Raw genomic sequence first — 17,217 nt, 5'->3', positions numbered from 1 at the left:
TTCTGTTATTCTCAGTAAATTAGAATATACCTCCAAATCTCCTGATACTATTCTTATTCACCTCAAACTGCAATATCCTATCAAACCACAAAATCAACAGAATTACTGACTTTGCTAATAAATCCTGATCTTAAACTCCTGAAGATTTTGTTTCTGAAATTGAGAAAGTGAGGAAGTCAGTTCTGTGTGGTTCCTATTTGGATCATCATTCCACAGTGTCTGTGCTTTGGATGTCTGAGCAGCTAACTCTGGATCTGAATTTCATGCTGGGAGCTAGGAACCAAAACCTTTTGCAGACTAATCTTTTATGAGATTTAGCCAAAAGATATTTCTTTCCCCCTGTTTCCACTATCAACAATTTTTGCTGTCTCATAAAACTAAATTGTTTTTTAGAAACCTCGGTCTGTATATTTTGACAGTTCATGTTCATGTTCATGTTCCCTTGTCATTGTATTTTGTGCAAAGCATTCTGTACTCTACAGTCAAGATTTCTAGTTCTCCATTTATCCAAAGGATTAAGTCTTTCAAAGTAGTTAAGTACAACAGTTACAGAAAATTAAAAATTATATATTGTAGATGGCTGGTCTGATGAGCAAAACAAATAATGTCTCATGCATTGCAAAATGGAGCCAACACGGCTGCTGAACAAACAAAAATATTTCTTCCTCTCCTCTATGAACACCATAAACCATTTCTGTGAGACCTATAAACAGTCTGCTTAGATTTTATGCATATTTTTATGGCGCACTCATTATCTTAACATAAACAGCTTGGAAGAAATATGAATGTGACATTTTCAAACTTGTTTAACACCAGTTTTGCACTGCTTCCATTCAATTTTCCTTTCCTTTTCGACATGTACCAGGGCACAACTGAGCACTTTTGAAAAATCACACTTTGGCATTGTAAATGACAGAAAAAGGCATACAAAACCCAAGTTCTTCAGTTTAGTACAAAAAATTACCCTTTTAAAGAAAACATGCAGGTAATGAACTCTGTTCTCAATGAGAGTGAATACGCTGGTACAAAGAATACAACATTAGTAAACAATCAAAGGGATATCTGGGCAAAGGTATATATGAAAGCTAATGCAAAAGAAGTAAGGACTATTAATGTCCAAGCACACAGGTAATAAAATGTACCAACTGTACATGGAAGAGTTACAGTTGAAAAAGTGTATACACTCAACAGCACAAACATAACTGGAGGCCAAGATTAGGCCTTTCTGAAAATTTGACTCTACCAGTCTAGCTTACTAGATAAATATAAATATATATCTAATTCAACATATATAAAATTTCCAAAAGCGAATAAAATGTAATGTCCTTATGAAACTATGGCCCTGCCTACACTGAGATATATAGCATTAACCAAACAATTTAGCTAGTTTAACAAGAAATTTATGTTAGAGGTAGCTTGCACTCTGCAGTGAGAGTTTTATATGTTGCAAAAAGCACAACACCAATATTAATGAAATGTTTACATACTGAAAGTTGTCCAGACAAGAACTGTGGAACATCCCTTAACATGCCAGGACTCATAGGAGAAGTCACTGAAATAGAAGGTCGGTCCATTTTTTGAGATTCAAATGAACTAGAACCTGTAATTATAAATAAAAACATTTTATAAATAGTAGCACTTATGCATTTTTCACAAAGTTCTTTAAAGAAAAATTGTACAAATATAACCAAACATACAATAAAGTTGTGATAAATATCACTTTTTTATCTATTTAAAATTACCAAATAATGATACTCAATCTTTTGGTGCTCAGATGCAATCAAAAGCTTTCCAAGCTTATTATAGCTGCAAAATGTCACCTGAAGCATATAGAATGAAAAATAGTTTATTCAGATATTTCTGACTGTAATTATGTCAGTAAGTTGAAGGCCCAAAATTCCTAAATAGTAAAGTAAATACTTTACTGTGGTCAAAGGAATTCAGTCTTCTGAAGGGCACTTACTATTTTGTACAATCAGGCTAATTTTTAACTAGATTTTTACAAGAATATCAAGATGCACATAATGTTTTTTGTGTATTTTGTTTCAAATCTGCAAGGTCTGCAAACTGTCAGGGGGCAAGTTTTGACATATAAAACATAAAGTAAAAGTAAAGTATTTTTATAAATACAAAAGACATTCCACATCTCACAAAACATAAAATGGATTTTATTTTAAGACTTGGGTGATCAGTGAAAAGTTATTGTAGGAGTTTTTCCATATTATTATAATCAAGTTTATGCCACTGCATTTATTCATGGCTTCTATTATAAAAGAGTTCTAAAACAATGATAAAAAATAACTCCAGGCTGAGATCCATCTAATCAGATCTAAGCCAAAGAACAAGTAATTTTTCCCCACATGAAATACTGGTTTAGCTGATTTAGAGAGTGCTGAATATTTCTAATAAAGTAGAATTATTCTGATTTCAAAGTAGCTATCTCTCAGGTTGTAAATAAAGAACATTTCACCCCCATTTTTAGTTTATAAGGTTCAACTGAAATGCAAGACAATAAAACAGGAAATTAAAAATTACTATTAATGTTCCTGTATATGAGTTAGAATTATGCTTTTCTTTTCAGTCAAAAATAGCCTAAGCTTATAACCAAATGTCCTGACTTTTGATAGTTTATTATTAAACAAAGGTAGATAGATAATACAGTGAGATGACATATTGAGACAAATACGGACAAAGAGATGACAGCTATACTGACTGTAGATGACATTTTTCAATCTATTTGTGCTTACATAAAAGAGAGAGAAGATTTTCCTACCCCACAATTGAAACTTACTGGACTCCAGCTGTGCATGTGTGCTGTCAGGTATTCTGGGAATGTCCCTGAAATCAGGAAAATTAAGACAGGCTGATCCTTTATCTAACAAGCATATTCAAATTTCAGTTAGACTATAACACTTCTCAAGCCATGGAATGCCTCAGGAAAGGTGTATGATCTGCTGACTCTCTTCACCCATGGGAAAGATTTATCTTTTACCCAGTATAAATAATTTCAGTGGCAAATTAAAGCTTACAGAACAAGTGGTTTGGTGAACGCAGGAGAGAGGCTGCACAGTCGCAAATAAAATAATTCAGCAAATAAAAAAAAAGAACAATCTCAGAGTTAATGGTAGACTAAAATCTGTGAGTACTAGACTTTATTATGACATTATACATTAATTAAATTTATTGGACCCTCACTCAAACATACTAGACTGCCAATAATGGCTATCCCAATATGTCCTTTACTGTCCTTGAACCCCAAATTTGGACAATCTTACCTTTTCCATAACTAAGATGAACAATTTCATTTGGCAAAATTGCATGCTTGCATATATATGAGATGATGCATCACCTGTATTAAATTGTGTGTACAGCTATGTAATTTTAAAGCACTCAGTTGCAATGACTAAGTACCTCATTATGTCCACCCACGTCCCAAAGAACATATTCTTCCCATGAGGGGCAAACATTACTGTATGCTAATAAAAACTATCAATATGCTAATAAAGCATTTTGGAGGTATTTGAGCAAAACCAGGCAAGATGAAGAGCTTCAGCTCTGAGTCACAGCAAGAACAATATTTAAAATCATTATGCGTGTTTCAGTGCAGTTGGTTTCTTCAAGGTTGCGTTGGGTGTCAGTGCCCAGGTTTGGGCAGCTTGGGGGCTGCCCAGGGCGGCCTCTGTGAGGAGGGGCCGGGGCTGCCCCATGCCGGACACAGCCGGTTCCAGCCGGTTCCAGCCGGCTCCAGCAGACCCACTGCAGGGCACAGCTGACCCCATCAGCCAAGGTGGTCGTGCCTCTGTGATAACATATTTAAGAAAGGCTAAAAAAACTGTGCAGCAACTGTGTGAGAGATGAGTGAGAAAAAAAAACATGGGAGAAACATCCCTGCAGACACCAAGGTCAGAGAAGAAGGAGGGAGAGGAGGACTGACCGCAACCCCCATTCCCCATCCCTCTGCGCCGCTCAGCAGGGGGGAGGTAGAAGAGTCAGGAGCAAAGGAGTGACGTCGAGTCTGGGAAGAAGTGAGGTGAGGGGAAGGTGGTTTTATTTTTGTTTTTACTTCTCACTATCCTATTCTGTTACTAATTCCTAATAAATGAAATTAATCTTCCCCAAGTCGAGCCTGTTTTGCCCATGACAGTAATTGCTGAGTAATCTCCCCATCGTTATCTTGACCCATGAGCTTTTGTCTTATTTTCTCCCCCTGTCCTGCTGAGAAGGAGGAGGGAGAGAGTGGCTGGGTGGGCATCTGGCAGCCAGCCAAGGTCAACCCACCACAAAAGTATGTGAAAAGTAAGGGAAAGTTAAAAATGCTTTCAGTGATATCTACCGGCTCATACAATGAAAAAAAGAGTCTGTATTAGATATAAATAAAACTTATCTAGTTCTGTTTTGGTATACCGTTTCCAAACTTTTTTCAAGACTTACTAGAAAGATAGCTTTACTAAGCAGATTGAGGAATCTTTCCAACTGAATTGATGCACAGTACCCAAGAATTCAAATTAATCAGAAGGCATGCAACTGGTGTAACTGTCCACTGTAGACAAGAAAAAATCACTGTCTCTGTTTTTAGTTAGCAAAACTTGCCAGAACCTTGCAAGGACTACTAAAGAAGTAAATATTTAAGTTTGCATATTTGATATCTGTAGAATTTATAAAGGGACCCAATACTCGCCTATTACTTTACTCAGAAATACACTCCAGAACCTAACCTGTAATTTTAAAAAAGTATTTCTATCATGTGACTTTGAGAAGAAAACCTTGAAAATATGTATCATTGCGAACAGATTGAATATGAGTTTTCTATAGATAGCTAAGACAATAAACTTGAAAGCTTTGAACACTATCATTTATGTTCCTAAAGAATACAGATCCCAGTATTTCACAATAGTGTGAATGATATTTCTTACAAGGAACTCTGAGAGAGATAAACAGATGTAGGAGAAGCAGAAGTACTTTTAGGCATCTCTTTACATTTTAAGATATGTTCCATTGCAAGCAGATTGTATAGAATAATTAATAAAACACAATGCATCATTCCTTCCAGATTCAAAACAGTAGTAACTATGAAAATAACATGCATTTTAAAACAACTGTTTCTGAGAATTAGAAAGCAGAAAATAGGTAAGTTCTTGCGTATAAGAGACAACCAGCTCACACAGAATAGCAACTTGGCCATCAGTTTTTATTTTAAGATAGAAAAAGGGATAAATTGCATGCCAAAATGGTATGATCTTCTTTTTTTAAAGGAGCTTTCCATTTTATCTTCCTTTATCAGCTTAACTTGCCATCCTCAGTTTTCATAGCAGTCAGCCCATAATAAAATGAAGAACCAACAATCATGTTTACTGGAATTCGGTTTTGTATTCAGAATATCAGGATATGACAACAGGTTATTTATTACTATCTTTCTCAACTAAGTTAATTGCTAGTAACTGTCTGAAGATTTCTGGCATGAGTTAGTGCACTGCTGTGAGACCATCGAGAGACTCTCTTTATAAGTAATAGGATATACCTCAATGCAAAAGTGAAATCCTTCAAGTGGGCATCAATTATTCTAATAAAAATAATTATCACTTCAGACATCTGGTAAATCTGAACTTTTAATGATTTTAAATACACTGAAACTTTATTCCCTGGGACAGAAAACCGACCTATGGTGTTATGTTTCCTTGGGCAAGCATAAGATATTAATTTCTATAGTCTATTTGAGTACGACCAGAAATCTCCTAAACTGAGAAGATAACATGGTATTTCCAGTTCATCAGCTCAAATCTCATGAAAAACATTTCTGAAGTTATATTGTTAATATCAAAATCCAAAAAGTTACATACATCTAACCAGAATCTAAAACCTTAACAACTCACAGAAAGTATTCATCACTGAGACTTCAGTTATAAACCCATTTAGATTAGTAACTGGAGTTTTGGAGGTGAAAACCCTCTTTTACATCTACTGCAGAAAGACACTGGGAATCAAGTACACAGAACAACTTTTTTAGCCCTGATCTGGTTCAGTTCTTCACACTATGTGGCAAGCAGTTAATGCTGAAGAAGGCATCTTGAGAGCCCACATCACTTTCTTTAAGGAATTATAGATGAGCTGCTTTAGTGACAGCAAGTGGAGCACATGGTAACATAACAGAAGACATGATGATAAGGAAGGTAAACAACAGACAGTAAATATAAAAGCACAGGAAAGAATACAGGAGGTTTTGCACAATGAAGAGAATGCAGAAAGAGAAAAAAACCAAATATCTTCAAAATGTAAGCAGTTCCTTGAAACTTTTGCTACAAACGTCTGAGAGAAACTATGAAAGATCTTACACCTGTATGAAATGAAATTGAAATTTCCTTTTCTGAGACAATATTCTTCTAGCAATGTAGTCTGTCCCTTAGCATGACTATTATACCTACAACTCCCAAGTTATTCAAAGGTTTTTAAGGATAAGACAGATGATACAGCCTTTACCCTAAAGGGTTTGCAATTCAGTATGTATGTAGGAGATAACCTCTCATCTCTCTGACAAGATAAAGCAGTTTTTGTTATTATCAAGTTCATTTAAAATTGTCAAACCACATTAAGTTCCTACACATTAAGTTCCTGATGTGTCAAACACGTTAAGTTCCTATTATAGCTGACCCCATAACAAATTATCCTCACTGAAATTCCATCCTCAGATTATATGGTTCTAGATTTTTTTAGTACTTCTTAATTTTTAGTTGTTGTGTTACCCATTCTTTCTTGTATGAAGGTAAGATAATTCTGTGCATCTTATACAAAATAAAGGGATAAATATATTTATTAATTATAATTAATTATAATTATAGAATCATAGAACAGCCAAGGTTGGAAGGGATCTTGAAAGACCATCTGGTCCAACCTCACGAGGAAAAAGGAGCTTAGATGAGATGACCTAACACCCTGTCCAGTTGTGTCATATACATCACAATAATTCTGTGGGGGGAAAGAGAAAATTCTTAACAACTGTAAGCATCTTCAAATTCAGTGATAAGCATCCCCCTCTTCACAGCCCTGGTGTGATCAGCTGTGGAACTTCAATGGAGAAGTAAAAAAAGGATCGATGTGACTGTAAGCTGTAGGAACTTGGAAGAAAAAGAACAGATGAAGAAGGGGAAATATTCACAGTCTAATACAACAAAGCAACTAGAAATGCCCTATTGCTATGCAAGAAAAATTTAAGTTTGGACATTGAGAGGTAGGTCTGAAAGTTAAGAAAACTGGACAATGTAAAGCACCAAAGAAAAAGTGCCACACAGTTTAGACGAGCACTAGTGCTAGCTATTCATTCAGCTATGTTCTGTATTAGATAACAAGCAATAATTTAATAGATTTCATAGATGAAGATGATGAGAATGTGGATTAGAGACTTTCCGAAGCATATTGATTTTCATTAGCATACTGTATTTTGGGCAAAATTTTACACTGCAGATTCTCAGTAAATAGAGTTCATCATCAGTTCATAGACCAAATATGAATATGTCATTTTATATATTTATATAAAAACAGGAATGAAGAAATAAAAATCAAGAGTCAAGTTATTAATCAAGAATTGCAACAATAAAGAGTATAACCACAGTTTCAGGGCCAATATAGGCTGCATTACCAACTAAATAACCACAGAAAGGAACCTATTTTTGACCATATTAGCAGATAATGCCTGGGACTGTCAGAGAAGACAGGATTTCACACCAGCTCTTTCTACTTACTGGTGTAAGTAGAAAAAAAATTTATGAAATTACTTACCCTATTGGTCTTGAAACGACAAGCTCCACTTGTGGCTCAGGTTTGGATTCTAAAATTATGTTATACACCTCCTCAAAGGTGGCTCCTTGTAGTAGCCTTCCGTTCCATTCTAATACTTCGTCACCTATAATTTCAGTAATAACACACTACTTACGACATCTTCTGTGAACTGTACTTAAAATGACAATTTAAGCCCTTTTACTGTCAGTTTACTGAATTGTGAAACCTGTGTTACAGAACAAGTTTGGAGTCCTTCATACAGGAAAATCCTGAGTATTAAAGGTTTTCTGCAGCTTAGATTGAAATATGTAAAGTTCAGTGAAACGATAATATCAGCAGGACCCCTACTGAATTAGATATAGCCCTTACTCGATTTAGCAGCTGTGGCTTACAGAAATCCCAACATGCTCTTTAGAAAATGCAGATCTTTAAAATACCATATCTCAACAACTTACTATTTTGAAGATGCATTTACCTCTACAAGTTTAGTATTTAAGGTTCAGATAGTTTTTATGTTAATAGTTAATATTTCTTGCACATTCTCCAATCTAGCAATCCATGGTTTGCATGTTGGGATAGAAGCAGTTTCTTAGCTGAGCTGATTCTGTTAGCACATTTGTAATAGCTTGGTTTGCTCTAAATAAAATATACACCACAAAATGACTGGGCAGGACATCAGTGGAATATTGAGTATAAAAACATGAATAAAAATGTTAAAATATGATTTTGAACAACATGAGAATTTGTATATTTCACAAAAGCAGTAATGTCAATAATCTAGTAATTGAATGTCAGCTTGAATTCTGCAGCAGTTCATCACACCCATTTAACATAATTTCACATCTAATTAAACTCGCTCGCTTGTTATCACCTTCAGAAAAGCAAGTCATCAGTATAGATCTATAGTAGATACATACCTGGTCTAAGATGCCCCACTGTATCAGCTAAGCTTCCTTTTTTAACTTTGGTGATAAATGCGCAGAGTCGACCTGATTCAGTCATCTTTCCTCCTACTACCTGTTTCAAAGAGGAAGTATTTTCATAGAATGAAAATTACTTTAAATTACTTAAATGTTCTGGCAACAGAAAGAAGAATTCAATCATTTCCTTGGTTTTCAGGTAGCCCAGGTAAGAGAGAGACACTTGAAAAAGACACCACAGAATTTTGGCTATGACAGGTTATGTCTGTACCTATTCTGGCTATTTGTGTAATTTAAACACAATACAAATACAGAATGCTAAAGCTTTTAAACTTTAGCAAATATATGTATAGTATTTCACTGTATTATAAATTACCACCCAAGAAAAGTAAGATGTTGGTCATTAGACTGCTTACTTCAATACTTTTTGACTGAAAACAGATCTATTAATGTAACAGAACTCACAATGTTCACACTGAGCATCAAACATCTCAATTAATCAAATTCACCTTGGCTGGGCAAGTCAGATGAAAATACTTGTCATACTGAAGATTTCTCTACAGGAAACTTCAGCAGGTTTAACCTTAACACTTACCTTAGAATCAGGAGATTCACATATCAGAATTGGTTATAACTGCATAATCTTTAAATTCTTAAGGTTTCTTAACGGTCTTCATATTGGGATTTAAAATTTGTAATACTATATCCAGTTTAGATTACTTTCAATAATGTAAATATTTGAAAATTCAGGTCAGGAATAACTGCTGAAAATCACTCTCTTCAGATGTCTATTGAGATTAAAAAGGAGTTACTCTTGAATCTAAACTATTCATGAATCTCAGTGAAGAGTTCATCTTTATAATAGAAGATTTTAGAATTTTAAACATAGAATTTTAAACAAAAAGTACTTCATAGTGGCACTGTTAGTCTCTTTTCTTGCACTTTCTGACATTAAGACAATAACACACATACCAAAAGTGATGCTTAACTGGCTTCTCTACTGGCTTTAAAATAAAATCATTTGTCAGTTAAGTAAAAAATTCAAAAATTTCCAGAGCTTGTTAGTATGTGTTATAAGTAACTACACTGATTTAATCCCTATTTACAGTGTATGACTATAGCCTAATCTGTGTACCCAAAGTGAAGTCAGCATCACGCTAAATAGAGAACGGAGAATTAATCAAACTTCTTAATGATTTCTCACAACAAGGATGTTGAATCAAAATAAATACATGCTTGTTTCTTTTACTGTGTATAATTCATTCTCATGCTTGTATTAGTATTGCTGGAACTGCAAATAATATCACACAAAAATGAGATCAAGATATGAGCTACAAATAGCTTCATAATGTGTTCAAACAGTACTGCATCATGAAAAAGATGCAAACACATTACTTTGTGATAATAAAAAATAAATATTAAATAATTTTCTGTCTTGTGTATTTAAAGTATAGCAAATCAAACAATCAGAGGGGGAAAAGATCCAGAAACAGGCTCTTCCATTGGCAGACTCTGATCTGGATTGAAATGTCATTAACTTCCAGATGTCCCCCAGATCTTCAAAAGAGAGAATTTATTTTTCACATTTTTCCCCTCTTTCAGGGAACAGAAGTTATACTGTGGTGCAATGCTCAATACTGAACAAAGTGGACAGGGCTTGGCTTGCCCAGCAAGGATGCAATTAGTACCTTGCAGAGCAGACATTCTCAACAAACTTGTGAAAACATGTCTAGTCTTTCAGAAAAATACAATTTTTTGAGCCTGTCAGGAGCCCTGTAAAATTACTTTCGGTAATTGAATATAAAATATCTTTGTTTTGTAATTTTGAGTATGATAAGACATTATAGATATCAGTATGCATACACTATATAATATGAAAATACTTTCATTATAAAGGTAGCTAGTTTAACAGAGAGCGTTGTTAGTTCCAAAATTATTCATTACCAACCTTCAGTCCCAGCATTGCTCCTGAGTCTCTAGGCACACTTCCATCTTTTAGTCGTTTATTTAACAAAATCCGACCAATGAGACGGTCTCCATCTTTGGATGGTTGCCAAGTTACTGGATGCTATCATATGGTGTTAATGGAAAATACAGTGAATAGGATTTTAAAGAAAAATATTTCAGTAATACTTTTCATTTCCTGATATATTTTTAAAATGCCATTAAAGTAGTATGATTACACTAATATTTAATGTAATAGAATGACAGAAAACTGTGCTGGAAAAGATTTATTTGGATATATGGTCCATCACAATGTATGTCTAATATTTAATAACATTATCTGTTTTACTGAATCCGGTTTATAAATATCTAGAATGATCTTTGCATCTTGATTAGACAGATATAGACAACTATATGTATTTATCTACACACAATGAATCACACCTGAGTACTGACAAAAACAACTGCAGAGGTCTAATATAAGGGTTATACTGAAAAGAAGTTTAACTCAAAACAGCAATTTGCTGTAAGACATTTCTTCTTTTTCCACTATTCCAAACATGTCAGTTTTCTCTAAGACTGACAAACTTTTTCAGTGTTTTATTTTCTCTCAGTAGTAGTATATTAAAAATCATAGAACACATTAAAAGGTATAGTCATTATTCTATTTAAATGTATCATTTCTTTCTTGGAATAATTACTTCACATATGAAGCATAGTTACAGTGAATGTTATTATTCCATTACTATACATGGGCACAGTTATACTTGTATATTGGCATAATTAATAAACTTTTAACATTTTATTTGGTGTAATCATAGCACTTTTTCACAGAAAAATACCATTTCATGCTCTATTTCATGCAAAATTAGCAGGCACAGACAAATCTGCTCCCATTACAACTAATAACTCTAAAAAGATTTCTCATAATCTCCACCAAACAGAAAGCAAAAATAAAAAATACCAAAGCAGATGGCAAAGCCTTTAATTCTGCGCAATACTGCACAAAAATGGCATGGCAACAAAACAAAAGAACAACCATGACAGTGAAAGGGAAAAAAGAAAAACAACTTTTCTGTGCAGAGAGACCCAATTTTCTCCCTTTTTCACCTGGGGTTTAAACTATTAATTTAATTTCAGCCCCAGGAGTTTGAACATAGCAAATCAAATAAGCCAATCAGTAGAATCCTTATTGTTAATTACTTTGTACTTGAAGGTAATACCATGATAAGCTATTACGCAACCATAAGAACAACATTCCTTTATGCCTCTCAATTTTTTGCTTAGGCTGCCAAACAGTAAAAGCTGCAAGCATGCAGAGACTTTTCATTTGTTTTTCTTTTCTGCACCTTAAGAAATGCTACATTGTCTCTAGGAACACCCTATCTTTTATTTTATGCACTATTTTAATGAGTGACAGAGAGCAAACAAAGACCAAATGAGCAGGTTAAAATGCAGGCTCCATAATCTCAGTACCTTCTCGCTATGGCTATGTTCCTCGTTTAGAGTTGTGCTACTACACGAATCTACCCCAGAGTCTTTTATCTGAGGCTCAGACCATTCCAAGTCCTCTTCCAAAGAGTGGCCACCAAAGCACACCATTTTCTTTTGCCTCTCGGATAAGGTGTTAGAATCCGACAAAACTGCCTGCTCCCTAGTTTTTCTTTTTCCCCTTTGACTGTCCCCTATAGGTGTGGGATAAAAAAAAGGATACAAAAAAGAAAACATGCAAAGGTGTAAATAAAACAAAGGAAATGCGAAATGATAAAGGAAACTAAATGGTAAGGCTCCACATGTCTCACCAAAGACATTGGGGATGCCTCACTGCTATGCCAAGACGTATGGTCCAACCAGTTGTAATCCATGTCTCCTGCGAGAATCAGACAGACAAGATAGTGCAGTAAAGGAAAGGTGAAAGAAAGGACAGACAAAGATACAGTAAAATTGTAAAGACTTCTGATTATCCTATCTGATTCATAACCTCTGCTAGCAGGACTTGCAAAGTGCTTCCAAGAAAAAGTTAAGGCTCCAACAACAGAGTACATGGAATATGAAATACAGTGAGGAAAGAGGTACGTTTGTGAGCGTCCATGTGTGCATAAATTATGTACAGTGTAAAGCATCATTGCTTCAGAGTTTTTAACTGTTCCTATAAAATCACTTACAGTAAATTAAATGAAAAGGCAAATTGTATTGTATTCCTAACAGAATTTTCAGAAAGGAAAGCAGTTGAATATGGAACGAGTTTTTATCATAATCTAAAGAAACAGTTTTCTCTTAAGGAATGTATTTCTTTGCTTTTCTAATACAAACTAGTATTTATTCTAAGCACTTCAATAACATATTTAAAACAATGGTACTCTATGATCAGCTGTACAGTAGAGGATGTTTTAAGAAGGTTAAATGATCTGTTAAATATGATTGATAAGAAAAACAAATATAGAAAATATTTTTAGAATAAAAAGCATATTAACTTTGCTTGAAATTCCCAGAGAAATGTCTACTGGTTAAATATCAGGAAGAATTCTAGTAAGTACAGGTACCTCATAACTGGGAATAAATGTGTAAGGTTTTGACAAAATAGATATACTGTTTAGAGAATCAGAATTTAACCTGTATGGCAGACACATGGTAGGAAGAAAGGTTTAAAAAACAGTTTTAAAGAAAAGGTCTAAATTAATGCTGCTGTCCACAGAATGGGAGAATGATTCACCTATTTTAATAAAATGTTCTCTTTTATGTAGATACTTTAAGTTGTAAATTATGCCCACACATTTTGCATTATTACATTTCTCTCTCTGTTTTTTTCCCCCCACCATTGTTACTAAATGTTACGTGAAAAATATTTTGTTACTGCAAGCTACATAATATTTTGATCCTATTGTATGCAGGAAAAAATGTTGACTTTTCTGTCGAATTTCATGACCAAAAAAACACTAAACCAAAGTAGTTCTGCTCTTTTTAGCACAGACCACAAACGACATTTTTCTATTTCCATTACTTCAGAACCTGCTTTGACATTGCTCAACCTGTTCCTCTGAAACTACGTCAGTAAGTTGGTGAAATATAACTAATAGGTCTAATCATAGACTTAACACTTGTCTAGAAAACTTTACAGAGAGGATGTGAAGATACAGCCCTATAAAACTAAGCTACAAAAAGCTAAGAGATGCTTTAAAAAAGTAAAATATAGTCTCCTCAGAGGGATATTACGTACAATGAGAAACATGATCTTTTTTCACTTGTTTTCTCCTAATATATACACTTGCATATGCTATTTGGGAAAAAAAAAATCAAGCCTCATTTTCATTTTAAAGAAGGAAATGTACGGAATACAAAGGTTTTCTTTTCAAAAAGACACTTTGAACTTAGTCCCTTACATTTTGTAGAAATACTGTAGCATATTAAATATCCTTTGATTTCATAACAACAGTAGGAAGGGACCTCATGAAATTATTTTGAAGCTTTAATTCATTCGTATTTTCTAAGTAATAAATGGGCCTGCTGCAAATGTATTAACTGTGTTTCTTGAAAGGAAGATAACATTTTAAAATGGGAAATTCTCACCAAGACTGCTTTCTCATGACAGTTAACATCTTGACTGTATTACAGATAAAACTGTGGCTATCCTACTAAAGGGAAAAGAAATATTCTTCTGAAAGATAATAACATTTTGCAAAAGGTACTTCTGTCATGGAACTTCCAGTGTTGTCTTACCTCTGTCTCCAAAGACATTGCTTCAGAGGAACTGAGTGAAATCATCAGTGAGCTCATGAAGATCTAGCCTTTACTGCATAAATATACATTAAGAGATATCCAGAAGATTGCAAGAGTTCCAGTCTACATATTGCCTGTTTTACAAATCCTGGTTTTAAAATACATTTTAAAATGGATCTTAAGTGAGGAAAACTCATCTCACTCAGTAATGATTACTTCTCAGCTTTAATTGCATGAACTAAAGGCACTTGAGCCCATACTGTTTTTTCCCAGCAGTTATTTTCTGTGTCATCAATATAACTGCTGCACCCAAAACCAAAGTCTGACTAAAAAAGTTGTGATTTGGTTCCCTGTAATTTTGTACCTAATTCTAGAAGCAGAGCACTGAAATAAAATGGGCTTTATAAGCAGAACAGTTAAAACTGGTCATTCTCACTGATTCTAATTCCTGACTATTTCTGAAAAATGGTGTATTTCATTTAAGACTAAATTTAAATGTAGATATCTACCATTAGGCATTAAGAATCCACCACTGCAAATTACTGGACATTTTTTAAGGTTTTAAAATCCTCAGCAACAATCTCGACTATCATTTATAATCCAAAAGAAGCCACCAGAAAGGAATCCAGGAATATAGCTATTATGTCCCTGCTGTTCTACAGTGAACATAGCACTTTACCTGTACTTTATGAAACCCATCGTGGCTTTGCCTGCTCTCCTATTCATGCCTTTTCCCCTATCAATTATACAGTTCTGTATGAGCTTGTCAAGAGCAAGGATTCCTATCAAACTGAACGTTCACTTGTGTGTCTAAATAGAAAATAATTCTTAAAAAGAGGAAAATAAATTATTGAAAAGTTGAGGCCCCTGAGATGTACTGACCATATACGCATTCCCACTGCAAACGTGCATATACCTAGTCACCAAAAACGGGTCCAATCTTCACTTGCTACTTGCATGTCCACAATATGTGCATATAGGCATACACTCAGAAATTAAATTAGCTTTACAGTAACTGTACTTTAAAGTACAGATGGGCTGTATATATGTAAGTTCATCCTATAGGTGTTTATATGAGCAAATGTGGAACACTATTGGGCTCTAACAGTCTGGCATATGTACATCCACATTTGAAACATACACAGTGACTTTCAGTTAGAGAAAGAAATTCTGGATCTTTTTTTTTTAATAGAGCTATCCAAAATAGTAATCTACATACATTAATGCATACAATAATACGTGATATTGTTCCTACCAGATATTATTTAAGTTATTGAGAGTGATAACTTAAAATTTAAAAAACTTCCCATTATACAGTAAAAATAAAATACATCGGTTATTTTCCTACTATAGAACTTGAAATTTCTCTCGACTTTCAGGGTAAAAAAAATCTCTTGCGATAAGTCCTTTTACATCCTGTCAGAGAAATTTTACAGCCAACTCTCAAATAATTACATCTAGAGACCTCTAATTCTTCTACCCAAACTTCAGATATTTATTGTACAGATCTGTACATCTGAATTAGTCAGCCTATATTCCTTTTACAATCAGTGAAGGGAAACAGAACTTTTAAAGTTGTGGTTCATTTGACCTGTTTTAGATGTGTACTTCCAAGTGAAATAAATCATACCTTCGTCATACCCAAAATGTCTCACTTCTTCTCCACTGCTTATAAAGGAGGTCCCAGTGACTCATTCAGATGGCCACCATCTTTTCGTCAGGAGGATCCTAGTACCCTAAATTACTATTGTGGCACAGCCTTAAATATTTGTTTACATATCCAAGAATATACCAAAACTGTCACAGAAAGGACTCAGGACTCTTCAAGGTCTCATGGAAGACAAGTCTACTGGATTTATTTTTTGTACAATTAGAAATACCAAATATTTCTTTTAATGTGTCATTTGAACAGGGGTATCATATGCTTTCTTTTTCACTCTTTAGCTCAGCAGTGGTAATGGAGACTGAAAGGATCTCTGGACCAGTTTCTGTTTCAAGTCTTTAAACATAGGTCCCAGGCTCATCTGCTGGTGTAACTGATTTCTGCTTTCTAAAAAGGTTTCCAAGAATCCTCTCACCCATGTATTACCATGTGGGGCATCCACATACAATGTGTGTCCAAGATTAGACACATTTAGCCCAGCATACCTGAGGCATTAGCACATAGAAATTACTTACATTTTAAAAGATCCAGTTATTTTGCAGCAACAGTTACTCTTTATCAATGGTAAGCCCTGAACCTAAACCTGCATGGAGGAACACATGCAAAGTTGAGCCTGTTGCCAGATTAAAGCACTCCCACTTCTTGCTCTACTATTTTCCCCTCTCCTTCTCAGTCAAGATATAGAAAGCTGACTTTCTTTTTAATTTAGTTGTGTCTCACAATAACTACCAATTATTCTAAAATTAAAATTATAGGAAAATAAGCAACAACTCCATCCAAAGACTGTTTTGTTCATATCCGTATTCTTTTTTTCCATTAAAACATGTAGCATATGTTTCAAAAAAATTGTCATAGAAATTAGAAATTATAAAGCCCTTGTAGGTCATCTAGGTTTGCCCTTAACACTGCATTAAGTCATCTAAATGACAGGTCTAAATACCATAGAAGTTAATTAAATGCATTCAAACCATTATTATAAAATATTTAAACTTAAAATATACCCAGCGTGACTGTGTGGAAGCCCTGTAGCATATTACATTTCTATGGGAGACATGTCTTGCCTAGTACACCCACACTTTTTTGAGGTACAATGAATGACTTGATAAAATCACTGGACATAAATTTTTCAGTGCAAGTTCTATAAATATTAAAATCTTGACTGGGTAAATGATTTGTGAAACCTTGTAAAATTAAAAGTAAGTC

At 34.3% G+C, this 17,217-nt stretch overlaps 1 protein-coding gene across 3 annotated transcripts in view; it reads right to left on the bottom strand.

Annotated features, from left to right (window-relative positions):
• Positions 1 to 17,217, bottom strand: part of RIMS2 (regulating synaptic membrane exocytosis 2) — a 409,515-nt gene that overhangs the window by 224,798 nt on the left and 167,500 nt on the right. For all 3 annotated transcript variants that reach the window (XM_009323095.1, XM_009323094.1, XM_009323096.1), the window contains 6 exons: positions 12,437 to 12,504; positions 10,639 to 10,758; positions 8,688 to 8,787; positions 7,771 to 7,894; positions 2,792 to 2,838; positions 1,488 to 1,600 (listed from right to left, as the gene is read on the bottom strand). In XM_009323095.1, coding sequence (XP_009321370.1) covers positions 1,488 to 1,600; positions 2,792 to 2,838; positions 7,771 to 7,894; positions 8,688 to 8,787; positions 10,639 to 10,758; positions 12,437 to 12,504 — 572 coding nt within the window. The remainder of the gene's footprint in view (positions 1 to 1,487; positions 1,601 to 2,791; positions 2,839 to 7,770; positions 7,895 to 8,687; positions 8,788 to 10,638; positions 10,759 to 12,436; positions 12,505 to 17,217) is intronic.

This window comes from Pygoscelis adeliae, unplaced genomic scaffold (genome assembly GCF_000699105.1).
Source record: "Pygoscelis adeliae isolate BGI_AS28 unplaced genomic scaffold, ASM69910v1 Scaffold174, whole genome shotgun sequence".
In the NCBI taxonomy this organism is placed as follows: domain Eukaryota; kingdom Metazoa; phylum Chordata; class Aves; order Sphenisciformes; family Spheniscidae; genus Pygoscelis; species Pygoscelis adeliae.
This window is presented reverse-complemented; position numbering and strand designations above follow the sequence as displayed.